The following is a 15,897-nucleotide window of genomic DNA, read 5'->3' on the forward strand; positions in this document are numbered from 1 at the left end:
AGCATAGTCATGAACTTGTGACATTGGATTTATTCATCGTTTTGGTGGATCTTAATATTTACAGTAGTTACTTTCAATTCTTTTGTTACGTTGGAAGTATGTTTGTTGTTTCTATATTTGGTGTTCTTCGTTTTCATTCCTATATTGTCTTCCATCGTAATTTCAACACAGCTATTGGCTGTTATACATTATTACTGTATGTTGTTATAGATAACTCTATATATTTATTTCAGGAAGTAATTTTCTCTGATCATGCACAAATCTTGTAGACACTATCAGTTAAGTTTTATAATCCACTACATACACTTTCGTAATAACAGTCGTATTAAACTTTTGTGATGTCCGTCCCGCTGTCCATTGCTTCTTAAGTTGTAATTTCATCTTGGCAACCAGCAAGTGATGATCTGATGCTATATCAGCTCCTCTCCTGGTTCTCATATCCTCCTGAACTTTTTATTGATGCATATATGGTCAATTTGGTACTGCATAGTGTAATCCGGTAAAGTCCATGTGGTTTTGTGAATGCTTTTGTGTGAGAATATAGTACCGCCTATGACCAGTTTGTTGAAGGCACATAGGTTTGCAAATCTCTCACCATTTTCGTTCCTTTCTCCCAGTCCATGACGTCTTCATATCCAGTGTTGTCCATTCCAACCTTGGCATTTAAATCTTCCATCAGAACGGTCAGGTACTTTGTTGGGCACTTCCCGACGATTGACTGCAGGCTATTGTAGAATTGATCTTTAATGTCTTCATTCTAGTCGTTGGTAGGCGCATAGCATTGGGCGACGTTCATTGTAATGCCCTCTTTCTGTTTTGAAGGAAGCTTTGATGGTCTTTCGTCCATGAGATTCCTATCTTATAAGTGCACTTTGTGCTTGTTTGGACAGCATCAATGCAACTCCTTGTGTATGTGGGGCATATTCTTCTTCATGGCTGGAGTATAACAGAAGCTCCCCTGAGGCCAGTCGTTGTTTTCCAACCTGCGTTCAATCTGTTTCACTGATTCCAAGCACCTCCATGTTTTCTCCTCATTTCTGCAGCAATTTGGAAGACTCTCCCGGTCTCCCACATTGTACGAGCAATTCCATGTGCCTAGATAAATGGTTGCTCTGGTTGTCAGAAGGGGCATCGGCCTTGTAACTTCCGAAGGAATTCGGCTTTCACCATTAGGCGTCATAACCCTTCTAAATGAAGACCTTCTAACTCCCAGGGCAGAGTTTAAGTGGTTTGAATAAATTTTTCTGGTCGGTTGTTTTTTGGCGAGTTAATTTTCTACTTAATGGGGTCGTTAACCTCATGCCCAACCCTCCTTTATCCGGGATTGGGACCGGCAGTAGCCCCCGGAGGGGCTACAGGCGGAATTGAAAGTAATATTGCACATAAGGTTTATTTTGAACTACTATAATAAACAATATGTACTGCCAAGGATTAATATAGCACTCCCACAACATGGTGATTGATCAGCTTTGTCTTACTAATTCTTATGCATTAGCAATCAATGGCCCAGTAGTTAGTACATAGAATAGGCTCCAAGCAGTGACTTGTTAGTTGAAATCCAAATGCAAGAATTAATGACACTACTTTGAACAGCCAGGGGGGAAATTCCGACTCGTACTTACGAGTAGTGCTCCATGAACACTGAGTGGTTTTTCTCTCCATGAACTAACGCAAGCGGCATAGCAGAGACCTGACTGACCACCTGCTCTGCATAATTCATGTGGAGATAGGGCTTGTCACCCACCCTACCAAAGATGGATATCTGGCTAATTACTCACTCTGTCTTGATCTTGATTACACGAGAAGAGAGGTCAGCCTTGAGTCAATAGAAAGGCTGCGGTGCTGGAGAAAACTTCATTTCGGTGCCTGAACAGACTTGTCTGGAAGCGCTCATAAGGTATGGCTGATTTGAATACTTGATATCCATTCAGTGAAAATACTGATAGGTTACGACCTGAGGTGATTTTATCTATACCTATATGTATCCTATGGAGTGTACGAGCCTTGGTTTATAAGTTCTGTATGTGCATGTATCGTATACTTACAAGCGAAAACTTCTATGCCTACATGTACTTGTGGGATGAGTGAACTTAGCTGCTTACTCCATGATTGTATGTAACACATACCCAGAAGTATATCACTGGAATGTATGTATTTCTGATATCTGCATTTGAATATATGCATATAAAGCATATCTGGGGAAAGTTTCACATTTCTCCATTGGTGAACTCACTAATAACTCATCAGAGCTTTTGCTTTGTGTAAAAGCTTCCAAAAGTGGTAGATAAGTGTAGTGTATCCCAAGATGAATATTCTGCACTACGTAGTGTGAGTGGGTCAAGTTAATTCCCCAGACCACCGATATCATAATCCCTAAATACACGTTTTCTCCGGTGTCCAGTCACACTTTCTTTGCAAACCTTTTACCGAAGAGCCATGGAGCTCCGCCCACTATTTTGGGTGAGAATAACTTAAAAACTAATTTTGCAAAACCAAACAAACATATGAGAGTTATGGTGTCTTTCACTGATAAATCACTCTATTTAGACATGATTTGTTTCAAACAAGCCTATTATGATTATGGGTGACGTTTTAACTCTAAAATGAAAGGAATTTCGCGTTTCTTATGAAATGTAAGTACATTTAGAGACTGTTAGTCTTTGTAAACAGTCAAGCAAAATTATTCAATCCATAAGAGTACCACACTCTGTTAAAGGGAAATAATATTTGATATGGAGAGCCAAGCAGAAGTAGCCTAATGAGGTCAGTCGACGGCAATGAGAAATAACACGGAGGACAAGTGAGTTTTATTGGTTTAGAAATGGATGAATACTTGTACATTTTATTCGGTATTCCAATACACTTCCTTGCTCACTATTGAGTTCTCTCAGGTAATCAGTTGGGGGGTGTTAGCGCGTAGCACACCGTGTACCCGTATGAGATTTTGGACACAGCCCGTCACAACAGTATAACTTGATTTTTCTGGTCAGCATTTTCTTAACAAAGTATTTTTCTGTGGGATTAGGCCGCTAACCCCAATACCACCTGTCCTCCTTTATCGAGGCTTGGGACCGACAGTAACTCTAGAAGGGCTCCAGAGAAAGCTCTTCAAAAAACAAAAATTGTCAATAAATTGTGTTTGAGAAAGCTAACTACTGATTATTGATCAGTAGCATGAATTTAATGGATTTTTTACTTGACGAATGACGTGTAATTAGTCATGAAACATAAAAACAACGGTATCGTAAACTGTAAAAACGTTGGAGTTCACAACAACCGAAAAATAGATTAAAGAAAATCGATTAAGACGTCGTCTTTCGCAAACTTTTGTTTATTTGAGTAAGAGTTTTGAAATTCTTTCACAATTTAAAACTGTGACTAGTAGTTTAGATACTACTTCCTTATGTTCTTAAGATGCATTCCTTTTAACTAAACAGTAAATCTGTTTAATCCTCATTCACTTGAACTTAATGTGTGGTTTATGAGCGACAAATTACATTCATTTCTTAAAGTTGCCGTCCAAAGATTTCTTCTTTAGTTTATCCCGTTTTCATTGTAAATTATTTCTGTGCAGTAACTGGACTAGAATCACGATTCATCTCTCCATTTTGAAAACATAACATTTCAGTCCTCCTGCCGGTTCTTATATGCCGTTTCATTTTGTCATTGAGTATTCCAAAGTCATCAACATCGTTGGGTATGATGCGATACCTTTTTTGGACCACGGAAATATTATTAGTGTTAACTGATTAAAGCAGGTTAAGTTTTAAAAACTAAACTAATTGTTAAATTCATTTAGTATTGTTTGTTTGAATCTTCCCATTGATGTGTTAGGACTGCAACTGGTCAGTTTCTAATTGGCATATGTGCATACTGTGCGTAATTGTTACTTTTCTCAACGTATCGCAAGACCAAATAGAAACAACAGACCCTACTTAATTTTGTTTAAGAAAGTGTTGTGTAAACTCAAGTTGTATCACCAGTAAATAAACCATTTATTGTGATATCTCTCGTTCCAAAACGCTCAATGTTATAGTTATACACTAAGCGTATTTATGTTTTCCATGCACTAACTATCAAAAACAACTCTATGTTTGCAAGATCGATGACTATTACGGTGTGCATTTCGTTGATGATACTATACTTGGAAATGATGTTAACTCTAAGTATCGCGAATGTATCTGATGCTTTACGGTAACACTTCTGCGACAATTGTTGTCAAAATAATTTACGCATCATGTCCTTAAAAACAATGAAACCTTATATTTTTGAGATAATCCCTCTCCATGTGTAATATAACTTGATCGTATCTGTAAATTGGTGTGCATTCAACAACTATTTATAGACTCGGCAATAATCGTTCCAAATATCGTTAAGCTGCAAATGTAGCTTGATACAATTTATTTGAAATGATGAATTCAAACATTAAATAGTTACATATGAAGTTCAATTCGATTTATTGTTTATACAACTTTGTTACATCCGAAAAACACTAACTTATGGGTAACTTCCTAGACCTACTTACAGGAAGTTATTGTATATACATCCTAACTGTATAACCGTCAAGTAACTAGATCGCATATATTTATATTACCTCTATCATAAGCTTTCATTTGACCTACTGACTACTGTTATGCAATTTACTATTCTTCCGTTATTTCTAATCTATTAGTTAGTGTCTCACAATCGCAAACACCTTTTAGGTCTGGTCTATTTGTATATAAACTAAGTATGTCTGAAATATACGAATCCTACAGTGGAAGCTGAGATTGTATTTTGGACTCAAACGGACAGGGCTGGGCAAGAACTAGTATGGACTGAGAGTCGACTCCATGTTGATTGTACTGGTTAAAGAATCGTTGGTTTGCCACAGCGCCAAGGTCATATAAGTCGTGATCTAATTGGCGATTTAGACACGTCATAATTAACAGGCCAAAGGTCATAATAATTATTTCAATTCAAATATCACTGAAAATCCGAAATACTGAACAACTACCTGGTTTTATTCTTAGATCTGTTAACTCCAATGATTCCTGACGCTATCTCCAAAGTAAACTCCTAAACCGATAGTCTCATTACTTACAACCCCAAGCCAAAATAGAAAACAAAAGTTACAAAGAGATTTCCCTTATGAAAAATAATTAATTATTGATGCACATTTGATTTCAATTTTTCATATCTGAAAAAGACAAAGTTCATTACAGTTGTAACCGGAGATCATTTATAAATGAGATCGAGTGTAATTGCTTTCTAGTGAAGGAAGTCGACAATATGTAGATATTTTGATTGTATAATAAATCTCTTTTTGTTTTCTTTAATATAAAGACCAAAATTGGATAAATGAATAAAACAATAATTTTCATTTTAAAAAACAAAATACCTAAAGCATTGAGACCGGGATCGGAAAACAATATTTCTAATATTTTTGCATAGAAGTACTAAATGATTTTATCGAAAGAGCAATATCAAAATAAGTACAAACGAAAAGAATACATAAATAAGGGGTTGGACCAGAAGTAACGCTGTGTTACTTAGTGTAATTAATTAGTCTCCGAATTTTGTAAAGATTTTATTCACTTCATTCAACATAAATACCGTCCAAACTCTGCTTTTTTGGAATTTTAAATGTTCATTAATCTCCCATGTTTTATTCTATGATTTCTCTGTACGCACTATCTGATATTTGACATTTGTAGGAAAGAAAGCTAGACTATTTTAAAATAAAGAATTAAAAATGCATCATCGTCATCATGTTCTTAGTGGAGGTTGATCGTGAGAAACAAAATTTACTGTTCTTACATCACCGGTTAAATCTAGCACTGATGGAGAAGATGAACCATTCGATGAATCGTATCCACTTGGAGAGTTATCGTTTATAATTGGAGAAGATACACCGAAATAGCGGAATGTATTATGATTATTAACGGAATTATGATTACACTGTTCAGTTAATGCATTTGTAAGTGGAGGGAGAACTCGATGTGTCATAGTTTCTGACAATGATGAGGTGCTGTTCCATGAATATTTAGTTGGTGTCAGATAGTTATCAGACGACAAGGGTCGATTTAAAAATTGAGCGCTCCTCGTATTGGTACCGAAATTTAGTATTGGTGTTGTTGTGACTTCTTTTGACTCATTATGACATTTACATGAACACATTTGTCCACTTATCATTACATGGTTATAACGGCAATCAATACAGAAATTTTGTCCATTCATATTATTTTGGAATGATACAATTGAACAGTATGGAGATACTCCAGAATCATTACTAATAGAATCACTAGTATTTTGTATAAAATTAGGACTATATGTTTGCCTGTAACGTTCAGAATTTGCAACTGGTGGTAAATTCTCGCCAGCATCGTAAACATTTAATGGATTATATATAAATCTTGAAGAACTATGAGAACTGTTAGTCTGGACCACATTTAAATGCTGTCTATCATTATCAGTATGTTCCTGATTTATTAATCCGTCAGAAAATCCAAAACGATTAGTTGTACTACTACTGCTACCAGTAGCTGCTGTTTGCTCTAAATTAATAAAATTTGTATCTGATAATCCTGAAGCTAAAGATGAATTTGATGAAGTTGTTGAGAAAAATGTCATTCGATTTAGTCGATTATGGTTGTATAATCCTCCACCTAACGGTGGATATACATTTTCTTCATCTATCTCATTGGCACCGGGTGAGTAAAATCGATGCGATCGACCTATATTAATGAGAAAAGTAAATTCGAAATTATGATAAATGTGCACGCTTCTAAATGTTTACCCTTCTTTAATGTAAAAGAGTTCCATCAGTCATTTCATTGTATAGATCACTGTTATTGGAAAGGTTTATGTCGGTAGTAATTTTCCAGTTTTCTTAAAAGAATCAATAATATTCCACAGTATTGAATTATAATTCTCATGATATCACTTAGCCACAACCGAAACCTCAAATAAATCTATCCAATGAAAATTCAGTGGAACACTCAATTCAGTCTTTTGCGCGTAAACGATATTTATTCCGAGATAGTCTAACTAGTTTGACATCTGCCTACCACTGTAGCTGGATAAAATATTTGACTATATAATTGTGTTTAAATATTTCTTAGCCGTCAGCTATATCGTTGTGTGAAGAAAAGCTTTAAGAGTCATAAACTAATGTAGGTGAATAATAGCGGATGTTAAATTGACCGTTTATTCGTTTTAAACTACATAATTGTGTATCCAAATAAATCCCAATTTAAATATTTTATTTACACACTGACACTAGTTTGGTATTGTCCCATCCATTCATCTCACAAAGATGGTGAAGATCTAATTCTGTAGAAATGTATTAACGTCAGAATAACAACATTAATCAAAGAACATTACTACTATCCAAACTGGGTTGACCAAATATTAATGTAATGATCAAAAATTAAGGGAATCAGAATTACATCAATGAGTAGGTTATGAAGTTTAAAGTTAACCAGCTAGATTGATCGGTGGGAAAATCTGACACTACGTTTCCTTGAAGTTTACAGTCGTATTATTCTAGAAGATTTCGAAAGGTGTCTTTAAGAAACGAGTTCACATATCGGTTTCGATTATCTTTTAATAAGCTCATAGAACCTGTCAGTCTTTTGAAATTCTACTTCATTTAAATCCAAACGGTAATCACTTAGATTAACACTTGATGATACTCATAAGTAACGTGCGTTTGCTGAACAACGTTACTCCTCTACCTTTTCGGTCCGCAACTAACTCGTTCAAGGAGTGGATATCAATATGGAGAGACTGTTAGGTAATAAACAAAAGCAGAATATCACGTGAATTATGTTAGATTACTAATGACATTACATTATCTTTGAGGATTTATACGACATTCGTCTAAGTAAATAAATGGTTTACTAGGTCTAGAATAGCTGAGCTCAGTAATTCGGTTTGTGCTCTGTTCAGTGATTTGAAACTCTTGATATTCTCATGACACAGATATACAATAAAAAAGCGTTTAGGTGGAAATTCATCTCGAAAAACACAACCATCAACCTGATTTATCAAGGATAGTATGAATGACATGTTGAGGAAAATCAGCACATTCTTAAATCACAGACACACATCGAATACTGAATGACAGCCCATATAAATCAATCAGCCCATGTTGATTTCCACCAATTAAATTTAAATTGCGAACAGTAAGCTGTGATCTGTTTATGACTCAGATTGGTCTGGAAAATAGAAACGTATCAGCATTAAAATCATTAGACACATTGGGATAATATGCCTTTTAACAATTTAGATTCATATCAATTAAACTGGACTATTTGGTCACAAAATCACATTAACAGGTCAGGATTCACTTTTACAGACAGCCATCTTTAGTTTAGGGACAAACTGGGGTCAAATAAACTGAATATGATTTAGTTCTATCTGTCGTAGAACATGTGACAATTCACATGAATAAGACACAGAAACGATGCTTCACTCACTAGTTCTCGATCAATAATGGAATCATGAAAATAAGCAAATTACGATCATTTATATCATTAATATCTTTATTTGTATTGAAAGATAGCTGTTCCGTCCTATTTTAGAGTAGCGAAATAAAATGTAAGACAGAAATGCGCTGAACGCATAAGGTTTTAAACATTCTATATTTGAAACTAACCGGTTTCTAAGACCTACAAGAACTATCCCTTAACTTTCATTAAAAATTTTTAGTTTGGGAATTCTTATTCAATCCGTAAGAATGTCATAATCTGGCTGAAGAACATTATTATGACTGGTTTCTAAGACAAACAATTGACAGCAGAATATTTGTACTCAGTTATCACTTTCTTTCTCTTTTTTGCAAAATCGACTTATTGAGATACCTTGTGTTGAGAATTCTATATTGTACCAAAAATATGATATTGGGTGAAGCCATTAATAATTATTATTATGGTAGTAATAACAATAACAATAATTTGGTTGAGTTCCATTCCATCAAGAATGTCAGATTAAGTAAAGGCTAACATATTTTCAGACCTAAGCTACTTACAACCCCCCTTCGGTGTGCCAGCATAACTTCCATGGAATAATCAAGGACCGAGGGGGACAGCTAGTAGAAATTATGGATACAATTGAATTTACCTCTAATCATCTGAGTTTAGTCATGATTATATGATGATAAAATGTTTGTTTAAATTACATAATATCTTATTAAAACACCCATTTAATTGTCTAAATGATTTGGATAAATACGAAGTGGAAAACATGAACATAATGAATAAACAAATGCTGAAGATGTGGTGCTTGTCTAGATACGTTTCATCAGGTGAAAATTATTTGGAAATATAAATTAAAGTCGATATAAACAATATCCAATAATTAGTAGTCCAAGGTCATTCAGACGCATGAATTAAGTTGGTCTCCATGATCGCCCATAACGTTTGCTCCTTATAGCACTGATAACCAGTAGATATGATAAAACAGAGTTTTCACATCGAAAACACTGCTACCTAAATGTGAATAAGCCGAACCAACATTATGATTAGTAATAAGTCAACGAAACGATTTTCACCAAATATCCGTATAATGTTGTTTTAATAATTACTGGTGTAATTTTCCAGTAAAAGTATACTATACTGAAGGCCTTGAGTGAACTAATTAGTAAAGAGCTTCCTAAACTTTTTGAACAAACTGAAGCGAAGGATAGCTTGTATCTTATTACGAATTAGGTAGTCTTAATATCTGGTTCGTAAAATGTTCATAACTGATACAAATACCTAATTAACCAAGCAGTAAAGATGACAGAGTGCTTAAACTAAATTACGAGAAACACCTATTATTGAGGTAGATTGTATATCAGAGTACTTGATATGATTCAGTGTATAGTCAATGATGTTTGCGTTGCTAACAATTATTCTCCAACTCCAACTCCTAGCTCTAAATCACAACGTTAACTTTCACAAGTTTATAAACGGAGACAATGGGAAGTATCATTGCACTATTGCTGATGTCAGTTAGTGGTAAAAACTGCAATGATTTCTAACCCTAACCCTCATTTATAACTCTAGCCAAACTCCGAATACCTAGACTTAGCGTTTCTTCGTTTACTATAATAAATAATGCAACATGTAATAATTCAGTAATCATATCAAAACTATTTATCCAACATAATCTTACTGCTTTCTGTAATGAATTATTTGACACCTAAACATTGTTATCTGATTGGTAAATAAGTGGTTCAAGGTCACTAGCACACTTTTACCATTCTTTTCGTTAGTGTTTAAGATCGAACCGTAATCCATAAAAATTTTTAAGTATACTTGTTGTTCTTGCGTACCATTGCCATAATTACCTTCAAACCATTTCATTTAAAATGGTCAAAAACATGGAGACAGAATAAAAGAAATTTAGTCAAGTGGTTTAATGAGATTTTGAGCTAACTATTCACTATCATGGTTAGATAATGACTAAATAAAATGGTAGTTTCACTGAAGTGAACAGTCGGATTATTTTAATGCGCCTCATAGACTTCTAATGTTCCTCTATTTGATTCTGTATAAGGCAGTTAATCAATAATACTATGAAATTTTGAACGAAAACGAAATATCTCTACAACCAATTGTCTCTAGTTTTCAACAAGTATTTACAAACAATTGTCTACGCAAGACACTCAACATCCATTGGCCGGATACCATCAGCAACAGTCTACGGTGGGAGAGAACAAATCAGCTTCCAACTGAAGAGGGAATTAGCGAAAAACAATGGAAATGGATGAGGCATACATTACGAAAATCATCAGATTTCATCATGAGGTAAGCGCTAACTTGGAATCCTGAAGGGAAACAGAAGAGAGAAAAACCGAAAAACACACTGCGTCAAAAATTAGAAGCAGACATCAAAAGGATGGATAGCAAATGAAACAACTGGAAAAGATTGTCCAGGACATAGTTCGATGGATAATGCTGATGGGTGGCCTGTGCTCCTCTACGAGGGGTAACAGGAGTAATTAAGTACGTTCTCAACAATTGTCAAAAATGTATTATCAGAATTGGTATTTGTAGAGATAGTAGTAATTTTAACAAATGAATTCATGAGTCGATCTAATTTAGACAATTGAAAATTTGGAAGCACTGGATGATCGTCTCGCCCTAGTATGGACACCTCAGCAGTGTGCAACCACGATTCCGCACCAAAGGCATTCGGACCCAGCACCTTCTATCTCGCGCCTAGACGCTTAACCTCTAGACTACTGAGCCGGTATCCGAAGGTGTCAATATCTAACTTCAATAGATCTTGCGTCCCATACTAGCACGAAGCGGTCGTCCAGTGCTTTCAGGTTTTCAATGATGGTCTGGCTTAGATCAACTCATGAATTCAGCTGTTAAAATCAATATTAGCTTATAGAAGAGAATGATCAAAATGAACGAAAGTGTACATTATAATTACATATTTGAATATGTAGTAGCGAACCAAGCATTATTTGCTAAGTATTTCCATTCTGTTTGAACTCTGTGCCGATAGAACTTTACTCGTTAAGCTTTGCGAAATTTATCCACTGGGTTAAGTAACCAGATATTATGATGAACATTTTATGTTTGAAGATAGACCATAATCATCAAGAGTCACTCATATCAAATCCTTTAGTTATGTAAATTCAGTTTGTAGCCATTGTGATCAATAGAAAACGATTGTCAAAAATGACTACAGAACATGACATTACTTCCTGCCACCTATTGACCGATAGCTGTTATAGATCCACTTTAATAAATCAGTTGTCACAAAGCTACATTATTAATTGTGTCTCCTAACAACTTCATTGGATGAAGCTTAATGCACCAGTTCACAGAACGTCGTAATTAGGTTTACTAGATGAATGCCAACAACAAGGAAACCAAGGTTCAAGGTCGTTTACCAACTGTCTTCAAACACCAAATATATACTAATGGTTAAAATAATATCTGTCAAATTACCTGTTAAAATGATAGCAATAATAAACCATATAAGGTCACTCAAACCGGTGAATTTAGGAAAAATACTCTCCTATGCATCGAAAAACCTACATCATTTTGTAAGTGTCGTACAACAATTCACAGTAATACAAATATTTGTTAAAGTGAAGTCCAGATAAACGACATTCGATGATTGGTTTATCTTAATCACTCTCCCTATGAGGTCATGACCCAATCTTAACCCGACCTGAACTTAGTTTTGTGTGGTAGGGACAGGAAAAATCGCTTACAATAATAATAATAAGTCAGGATTAGAAACGAAATTCCCTATTCATCACATATAATTGATAAACATTTAATTAGTTGAGAAAGATACTGCTTTTACGTCGCTGTATGAATTACAATCTAATTTATAAGAAATCAAATTGAAAGATGTAAAACACTAACTCAGAAAAACTTTAATTGTTAAGATATAGCCATGTTATAGAATCCTATAATGAGTTAGAAAAGTAAGAGCATTACTTTAATTAATTAGATCATTGGCCTGAATTTCGTAAGTAATTCAATGGACTATGGATTGCATAAACTACTTCTATGAATGGTTGAAGAATGTTTAGTGAAAAGATATTCATTTAATCGGTTCATAATCCGGTGAAATGGAGTTCACATATAGATAACCAGTGAATACGACAGAACTAAAAATTAAAAGCATCCAATGTCCTTTAATTTCTCGATGTACTAAGAAAAATGAAATGCACGCTTAAACATATATAAAAGTAGCTATTTTTGGAATTTCTATAACGATATTAGTCTTCTAAGAAAATACAGCCGATTGCGTTATAAAACGAGATCGAATATACTCATGAACTATGATTGATATCTGGCCTCAATACAACAAAATTAATTAAAGCCTCAACTAACTACGTGATTTACTCACTACGAAGGGGTTGTGCATTTGCTTTTGAGTCCCATCATTTGATGGTTAATGTCACTACCTGGCTGAATAAACTAAAACTAGTTGGATTTCAAACCTATGACTTCCCTTGTTAAAAGGTGAATTCATTAACCGCCAAAGCTACCTAATAATGAAATCTTATTTTACTACTTACAAATGATAAGAATGTGACCAAAAAACCAAACGGTAACACTCACCATTCCCAAGTTAATTGTTTTTAAAGACCTTCCTCAATTCGTAATTTCTGTCAGAAAAAAAGTTATAACTTTCTTAATGCCTTTATTCAAAACGATGCTTTAATATATTAATATAAATTATAACCTTCTAATATTCGACGCCACTTTCATATTTTTTCAACATTATATCAATCAAATATTCTTAGAACAAAATGAAATTTATAAACATTAAAAAGAAAATCAGTTGAAAACACAATCTAAAAAAATAGATAAATTTTGATTAATATCATGAATGGATCAGTGTTAGACCACCATTGAAAATCTGGAAGCACTGGATGATCGTCTCGCCCTAGTATGGACACCTCAGCAGTGTGCAACCACGATTCCGCACCAAAGGCATTCGGACCCAGCACCTTCTATCTCGCGCCTAGACGCTTAACCTCTAGACTACTGAGCCGGTATCCGAAGGTGCCAATGTCCAACTTCAACCAATCCACGATACTGACGAGGAGTCCCATACTAGGACGAAGCAGCCGCTCACTGCTTTTAGGTTTTCAATGGTAGTCTAACATTGACCCATTCATAATATCAGTATAAACTTAATAATCTCCACAACCTTATACTTAAAATGAATCGTCAACCAAGTAAATGGTTTTATATTTAAATGAAACAAGCAGTTAAATATTAAAAGTGTATTTACATTATTTCCAACGTTACTAATCCGTTCAATAAGGATTAAGAAATCTGTTACAAAATCGGAATTAGTAAGAAAAGATACTTCTTCCTGGAGGAAATAACCACACGGCGCTTTTGTATCCTTGAAAAATGTACGTTTAATTGATTTATAAGAATGAATTAATTCAAGCATAGCAATTCATACTTAAATTTTTTGATAACTTTTAGTTCTAATTTTCCTTTGTTTAAAATAGAGAATTAATACACTAATCTGTTGGATAAACAATTGATTGGGAGGGCGTAGTTGTGTTTAGTGAACTTTGGACTTGTCACAAATCTTAAGAACTGCTGTATAACATATAACTTACAAATTTTAAAACTACAATTCCGTCTGGGCAAAAAACTATAATGTTATTATTTGGCAACCTAGACAGAAGTATGATGGGTTATGAACAATGATCCGAGAAATTACGATACAGTGTCAACAGTTCACAGTATACGTTTAGACACGCTTAGTACCTAAAAATGGTGAAGATTTAATTCCTTACATTGAGTTCCTATAGACAAAAGGGTGCGAGGAAACTTGAACCTTATGAAATTTGCTAAATTATGATACTCAATAAGATGGAAAATCAAAAAAAGAATAAACGAAAACGAAAATAAGCATAAAATATTGGTATCCAAAAGAAAATCCGTGAAAAATTCAAGCTGATAGTGGATATATCAGAACTACATCAGTTGGTCTTAGTCATATTACCCAGGATCTGTAACTAGTGACAGAATATGAAGAAATGCTGTCAAAAGTTAAACCCTTGACACTTAAAAATAATTTTCTACAATTCAATTCATTCTCAACATTATATATTCTTTAGCACACTAATCAATGATTTACTAAATCGTAAACTGATTAATAGTTCATAGAAAAAAAGATTGTATTTAAATATAGAACTAGTCAGTCGAATCTTAAAAGAACCCTAATCCTCTAAGCTAAACGTCGCTTACATACATATCTAAAGAGTTAAGTTTCAAAGCATGAAAGCCATACATAATACCCACTTATTATTTCATTACTAAACGAAGAGAACGAAATTTTAAGTCATCTAGTAAATCATATGATTACGGAAAAATAAGTTCAACCGAACTAGAGTATACGTCACTAGTGTCTGATTGAAGTCACTGATAGAAAATCACCATCAACTGAATTAATTATAATTATGGTGTACGTTCTCAGTAGTAACAAAATACTTCTGAACGTGCTATATCTGGCATATGACAAAAGTTAATAGGTGGGAATTATCTTGATGCTACCGTATGACAATGTGAAAATAAGATGTCTTGTTTTCATTAACATTACACTGCCGCGATTGTCCAAGACACTGAAAAAATGGTTTATGTTTTCAGTCTATTGACCTATTTGAACGCCAAAACTAATATTGATTTTTCCCGAATAAATGTAACTGAAGCATAATACACAAATACAAACTTAGTTATTGAGTATGTCGTTTCTAGTTGATGTGGTCGTTGTGGTTCAGAAGAACTTTCCGAAGGTGACAATGTTCTATGTTCTGTTACATTATTCAGAATAAACACAGCTATCATTGTATTTTACGAAGAAACAACTGTCGACAGAGGAACGTATCAGTGGCCTAAATTATAATTGATTAGTCCCAAATATACCTCCAAAAGTATACGAAATCAAAGATATTTTATAGATCATAAACACTAACTTACCGTTAAATTGATCCATTTAGTAATCTGAACCAGAAGTCGCTGTTATGATAAAATATTTCGAAAGCTAGAAAAATAAGGACGTAATAATTCGGAATGATCCTCTCTTCTTAATGATGTGATTCAAAACATCGTACTGACATTTAGAGCCATGACTTAGCACATGAAATTAGTAAATTGAATTTTTGTTCTTTCAACTCAGCTTCTGATTGGTCTATAAATTTGTTGGGAATTCTGATTTTAACCACCTCTCCCCCCGTAAATCTCACTTTTAATATTTCAGGCCACTTAGACTGATGTGGAAAGGAGTATGAAAATATACATCCAACCTTCAAAAGTGATTGACCAATGTTGACCTGAAGAGAATGAAAATGGTAAGATAAGGGTACACAATCTTAGCCAGACAATGGACCGATCAAGACACATTAATAATTTCCTTTGGCTAACAACT

General features: G+C 34.3%; 1 protein-coding gene across 1 annotated transcript; it reads right to left on the reverse strand.

Moving 5' to 3' along the window:
* Positions 1-296: 296 nt before the first annotated feature.
* Smp_031020 (hypothetical protein) lies at positions 297-15,564 on the reverse strand (the record flags this gene model as incomplete). The annotated part of the gene is made up of 3 exons (XM_018800040.1): positions 15,450-15,564; positions 5,791-6,716; positions 297-371 (listed from the first exon to the last, which is right to left on the reverse strand). The coding sequence occupies exons 1-3, from the start codon at positions 15,463-15,465 to the stop codon at positions 297-299; spliced, it is 1,017 nt and encodes a 338-aa protein (XP_018653894.1). The 5' UTR covers positions 15,466-15,564.
* Positions 15,565-15,897: the final 333 nt, after the last annotated feature.

The sequence above is a fragment of the Schistosoma mansoni genome, chromosome W (assembly GCF_000237925.1).
Source record: "Schistosoma mansoni strain Puerto Rico chromosome W, complete genome".
In the NCBI taxonomy this organism is placed as follows: domain Eukaryota; kingdom Metazoa; phylum Platyhelminthes; class Trematoda; order Strigeidida; family Schistosomatidae; genus Schistosoma; species Schistosoma mansoni.